At 51.9% G+C, this 5,952-nt stretch overlaps 1 protein-coding gene and 1 long non-coding RNA gene across 3 annotated transcripts; one reads left to right on the top strand and one right to left on the bottom strand.

Annotated features, from left to right (window-relative positions):
• Positions 1-375: 375 nt before the first annotated feature.
• LOC102752458 (cytochrome c) lies at positions 376-2,051 on the bottom strand. 2 transcript variants are annotated; one of them, XM_006778998.2, is made up of 2 exons: positions 1,957-2,051; positions 376-614 (listed from the first exon to the last, which is right to left on the bottom strand). In XM_006778998.2, the coding sequence occupies exon 2, from the start codon at positions 604-606 to the stop codon at positions 391-393; it is 216 nt and encodes a 71-aa protein (XP_006779061.1). In that variant the 5' UTR covers positions 607-614; positions 1,957-2,051; the 3' UTR covers positions 376-390. The 2 variants fall into 2 exon arrangements, with proteins under 2 accessions (XP_006779061.1, XP_006779060.1); XM_006778997.2 differs by lacking the exon at positions 1,957-2,051 and adding an exon at positions 1,427-1,548.
• LOC102751599 lies at positions 1,580-2,885 on the top strand. Its single transcript, XR_001512394.1, has 2 exons — positions 1,580-1,871; positions 2,379-2,885. It is a non-coding gene; the product is annotated as an uncharacterized LOC102751599 (long non-coding RNA).
• Positions 2,886-5,952: the final 3,067 nt, after the last annotated feature.

Below are 5,952 nucleotides of genomic sequence, written 5' to 3'. Positions count from 1 at the left end.
CCTGGCAGCCAGAAGACCCTGATCGGCCCTGATCACCAGCCAGGCCTAGGGACCCTACCAGTGCACCAGGCCTCTAGGGTTTTATATAAATTCTTGAGAAAGATGTTAACAATAATCTGTGTAGAGGTCTCCAGTAGTTTGCCAAAGTTTTATTTTTTTATTGATTTCAGAGAGGAAGGGAGAAGGAGAGAGAAGTAGAAACATCAATGATGAGAGAGAATCATTGATTGGCTGCCTCCTGCACACCCCCCAGTGGGGATCAAGCCCGAAACCCAGGCATGTGCCCTTGGCCGGAATCGAACCTGGGACCCTTCAGTCCGCAGGCTGACGCTCTATCCACTGAGCCAAGCCAGCTAGGGCTCACACTCCTTTTAAAGTGTCCCCCACAGGTCACACCCATGGAACGTGCTTCAGTGATTTCACCGCCTCCCTCTTACCTTTGTTCTTGTTGGCATCCGTGTAAGAAAATCCAGGGGCCTGACCTGTCTTTCGCCCAAAGAGACCATGGAGATTTGGCCCAGTCTTGTGCTTGCCTCCCTTTTCCACAGTATGGCACTGGGCACACTTCTGAACAAAAATCTTCTTGCCCTTCTCAACATCACCCATTTTTAAATCTAAAAATAAAAGACTCAATTTATTGTCTTTCCTCAAATAAAAGACTCAATTTATTCAGTCTTTCCTCCAAGTAAAAACATAGCGGGACCCAATCAACCAGCGATCACCTAACTACCAATCCACTGCAAATCTATGACATCCACCTTCACTGAGTACATTTGCAACAGACGCTTTAATACGAAAATACTATTCGGAAGAACTTTCTTAAAAAAAAACACAAAAAACACGCTCTGCTTCAGCGAGGGAAAGTCAACGCCCGAGCAAGCGAAATGGGAACCTAATTCGAAAGTGTTTCAAAGGATGAGGTCAAGGTCACGAGTGGAGTTTGAAGGTGAGCAAGGTAAGCCAAAATCGCAGAAATTCCGACTAAAAATGCCTATTTATCCAGACTACAAGTTAAAGCCACCCTCGCACTGAAAAGGAGACGGAGTACATTAAGGAAAGGGGTGGAGGCCGCCTCGGCCCGCGCAGGTCACGCTAAACGGCCTGGCTGCGGGTGAAAGGTCAGCGGGGCGGCGAGGGCTCCGGGCTCCCTGGGGGCGACCACGAGGTCACCCATCCCGGCCGGTTTCAAGGAGACTGTGACGAAGACTTCCTGAGATGCCACGGCGGGTTTAGGGGTGAAGAGACAGGTGGTCGGAAAAAAAATGACCCCTTCCCCGAGAAGCAGCCGCTTTTACTCTCCTTGAAGAAGAATGTGGAGCGCTGGCAGGCCTCCAACCGCCCGCGCGCCCCCCGCCGCTGGTGCCCGCCCCCAGGGGTCGGCCTCCACCTGCTGCCACCTGCTGCGTACTCCGTGCCCTGTGCTCACCGCTCGTTAGTCGCGCGCGACACGGAGATGCCCACTCGCAAGCCGGACGTCCCGCTCTCTAAGTCCAAGGACACGCCGGTCCGCGCCTAAGTACCGGTGTTGGTGCAACCGAACTCGCTCCGCCCTTTTGCGGCCCGACGTGCGACCTGGCTTACTGATACGCAGTGACGTAGCCGCATCTCATTGGCTCTATACCCCCAGGCCCTGCGTCAGCAACCAGCGCGCGCATGCCTGCTAGCAGGGTAGGATGTACCGCACTGGTGCCCTTCCTGTGGAAGCCTCACTGCCGGGCAGTTACGACAGTCCGCTAGACTTACGTCACGGAGGAGGTTTTGGGCGGGGCTGACATCACCGTCCGGCCTTTGAGTGCATGCGTGGCGCGTGCCGTTGGGGAGGGTGGAGTGGACCCCCCCTCGAGGTGGATCGTGGGCGTTATCCTGCTAAGGTAACGGCTCTTCCGCTGGTGCGCGCCCCCAGGGGTCGGCCTCCACCTGCTGCCACCTGCTGCGTACTCCGTGCCCTGTGCTCACCGCTCGTTAGTCGCGCGCGACACGGAGATGCCCACTCGCAAGCCGGACGTCCCGCTCTCTAAGTCCAAGGACACGCCGGTCCGCGCCTAAGTACCGGTGTTCCATCCTCACATTTTTTTATTCTTTTTGCTTTTCTGGTGGCATCCTTGTCTTTTTAAAGAGTCCAGGAATCAGAATTCCCGTCTGTAAGTGGCAGAGGCGGCAAGGCCTTTGCTAGACCTACTGCCTCTCGTCGCAGTAATTCCGTGTGAGCCGAGATTGGGCGGAGCGTAGAAACAGGAGTCAAGAACAGGAAGAGAGATGATTTCAAGACAGACATTTACAGGATACGGTATATTTAGCTCGAATGCATGCGTGGCGCGTGCCGTTGGGGCGGGTGGAGTGAACCCCCCGAGGTGGGTCGTGGGCGTTATCCTGCTAAGGTAACGGCTCTTGCGCTCGCTGACGTCGGGCCTAGGAGGACGGCGTTTTGCCTTCCGGGATAGAGACGTCTCCTGGCCACTTCCCTTCAGCTGGCGACCTTTACACGCACTTGGTCAGACTTTCACTTCTGGTGCCAGCGGCACCCGGAGAGCGAGCCTGGAGTCAGGCGTTAGGACGGTTGGACACGTGCACCTGACCTTTCTCCCTCCGCCCTGGGACTTAAAGTCACCTTCCAGGGCGGGGACAGGCACCGCGGGCGCGCAGAGGCTGGATCGGAGTTCTGGCCCCTCACCTGCCCACACCAGTCTCTCTCCCTCGAGGAAGCAGCACTGTCACACGATGAGCACTTTCTCTGAAATCTAGGCCGATTGCACCACCTGTCACCTAGGTGAAGGTCATGCGCAGGAAGCGAGTGTGGCTGCAGTCATATTAGAGCGCTGGCTTGATCGCCACAGCGTCCGGCTGTGCACTTTCCCTCCAACCAGCTCCCCTGCCAATGTGCTCAGGTGAATTCCTGGAAAGTTTCTTCTGGGCGCCCTTGTCTCTCAGATTCAGCTCCGAGCCCCATCCGGTTTGGCGCAGTGGATAGAGCGTCGGCCTGCGGACTGAAGGGTCCCGGGTTTGATTCCGGCCAAGGGCACCTGCCTGGGTTGCAGGCTCAACCCCCAGTGGGGGGCGTGCAGGAGGCAGCTGATCAATAATTCTCTTTCATCATTGATGTTTCTATCTCTCCCTCTGCCTCTCTAAAATCAATAAAAATATATTTTAGAAAATTCAGCCCCCGAGTTCTCAGGGATTTTTCCTCTTCATAGTTACTGAATACGTATTACGTACCGAGAGGAAATCAGTGGGGACTTTTTCTCCCATAGGAATTGATAATTCGAGCCTCCTTTCTCCCGACAGTTCCTTGGAGGTTGAACTAAATGACCTCGGATCCCTTCCAAACCACTGGGCCCATGATTTCTGTTCTAGGCCACCCAATTTCTTTTTAGAAAAATTATTAAATATTTTTATTTATTTATTTTTTAGAGAGAGGGAGAGGGAGAAACAGCCGCGTGAAAGAATGTCCATCAGCTGCCCCCTTGCTGGGGATTGAGCCCCTGGGCATGTGCCCCAAAAGAGAATCGAACCAGCAACCCCTGGGTGCATGGGCTACCGCTCAGACACCCCCACGGCTCTTTGTGGTTTTAATTTGCATTTCCCTGATGACGTTGAACATCTATTGTGCTTATGGGCCATCTCTATATGTTCTTTGGTGAAATGTCTTTTTGTCCGTTCTCTAATTGGATTATTTTACTGTTGAATGTTTAGAGTTAATGTATTCTAGAAATTAGTTCTTTGTTAGATATGTGGTTTGCAAAATATTTTCTCCCGGTAGATAGCATAGCTTCTCATCCTTTTACCAGGATCTATTTTGGCACAGCAAAAGTATTAAATTATGATTAAGACAAATGTATCCATTTTTCTCTTATGGAACACATTGTGGTGTCAAGTCTAAGAACTTATGCCTGAATGAAGCAAATCTAACAAGCATTCCCTCCATAAGGCACACCACACCGCAGACTTCTTGTGTTTGGCTACACTAGACAGCAATTCAGCACTACGCTTGGGGGCCATTTGAGACAGTGAAGTCACCGATGAAAGACACAGAAAATACGGAAAAAAAAAGTGGCAGGAAGTAGACCACAAAAAGGACACTTTGTTTACGGTGTGAGAACTGAAAAAAAGGAGGCAGCATGTGGCCATGTTGGGCCTCAGCTGGGAGCTCTCTGGGAGAGTTGAGGTCAGTGTTCTGGTAGCCTGGTGGTGGGGGAGGGGGCTGCCCCTCTAGACCGAGGAGTCAGTACTTTATAAGATCATTGTGCTGGTTTTCTCTGCTTGCCTCTCTAGATCCATTTCCCACCCTTTTTTTTGCCTTAGGACAAGGGTGTCTAAGGACGGTGTCCCCTGAGCCCCTTTGCTCTCAGCTTCTGGTTGGGTTTGCCAGTGGGAGGCACTGTAACACTGGGGGGTTGGGAGTGCTGACCTTGCTATTGCTCCTTCCTGGTACCCCACTATTGAGGTTTCCATAGCCCTACCCACATCTTCGTAAATAGTCCCTGCCCGAAACTCCCCTCAGGGGAAGCCTTGGGGGCCTGTTCTGCTGAGACCCTTACTGATAAAACTACTCATTTCCAGTTTTCAGAATAGTACCCAGTCCTCAGCTATACCTGTGTTTTGCCTGCCAGAAATCCTGTTTTACCTTTCTTCAGAACATAATCCTCAGGGCTTCTGCCAGGATGAGGGAGGGCAGTTACCTCGCAGTGTGAAGGAAGCAGGGTGGATCTAGATAGCAACTATGCCTTCCCCTTCACTCAACCTTCCCTGATTTAGCAACCCTCCACCCCACTCCACCCCTGCCTCATACACGCCTGGTACCGAGTTCCTGAGCCTTTTGAGGATTCTGATGTGTAAAGTGGGCCATTTTCTCCACGGCCAGGGTAGGGCTCTAGTGTCTCTAGCTCAGTGATGGCAAACCTATGACACGCGTGTCAGAGGTGACACGCGAACTCATTTTTTTGGTTGATTTTTCTTTGTTAAATGGCATTTAAATATATAAAATAAATATCAAAAATATAATTCTTTGTTTTACTGTGGTTGCAAATATCAAAAAATTTCTATATGTGACGGCACCAGAATTAATTTAGGGTTTTTCTGACATGCCGAGCTCAAAAGGTTCGCCATCACTGTTCTAGCTAGTTAGGATCCACCGTTTTTATCCATCTCCTTCCCAAATGTTCCTAACATCTCAGCTCCTATTCCCCCTATGGACCTATGCTTTTACCTATACATGACCAGTTGCTATGACACGCATTGACCACCAGGGGCAGGCGCTCAACTCAGGAGCTGCCCCTGGTGGTCAGTGTGCTCCCACAGGGAACCTCTCACCAGCCCGCCAACCTCCTGTGGTCCCTCCCCCCTGCTGGCTGGCCTCCCCTCCCCACATAGGCCCTGATTTGGGGGAAGGTGGGTGGCTGGCCAACCACCTGGGATCCCTTACCCCAGCAGGCCAGCCAGGCCGAGGGACCCCACCTGTGCATGAATTCATGCACCAGGCCTCTACTATATAGGATAAAACAAAAACAAAATAAAAACAAAAAAGTTGAGGGAAAACCAAGATGGCGGCATAGGTAAACACCGGAAATTGCTGCCTCCCACAACAACTTCAAAAATACAATGAAAAGACAAAACAGACATAATCCAGAACTACAGGAAGGCTGGCTGAGTGGTAATTCTACAACTAGAAGGAAAGAGAAAAGCACACTGAGACTCAGAGGAGCTGTGGAAGTAAAGTGCAGAGGTACGGAGGCTCGAGTGCATGTGGAAAGGGGAAGCAGGCAGAACTTGGAACTTGAGGGCGGCTTTCTCTCAGAGGTGCTTGCAGCAGTTACCGGGACACTGAGACGAGGTGCCCCTTAGGGCACAGCTGAGGATCAGCATTAGCTGCTTGCTCCGCCCTGTTGATTCCCTGAGACCCCGCCCCACCCAGGCTGCGGCACAGGCTTTTGCATATGCATGCCCTGGCCCTTTGCA

Source organism: Myotis davidii, unplaced genomic scaffold (genome assembly GCF_000327345.1).
Source record: "Myotis davidii unplaced genomic scaffold, ASM32734v1 scaffold168, whole genome shotgun sequence".
NCBI lineage: Eukaryota > Metazoa > Chordata > Mammalia > Chiroptera > Vespertilionidae > Myotis > Myotis davidii.
Note: the sequence above shows the minus strand (reverse complement) of the source record. Positions and strands in the feature narration are given on the sequence as shown.

What these genes read in the sequence shown, in the direction of transcription:
- LOC102752458 (XM_006778998.2), bottom strand. Translation starts at nt 606, where the DNA reads ATGGGTGATGTTGAGAAGGGCAAGAAGATTTTTGTTCAGAAGTGTGCC.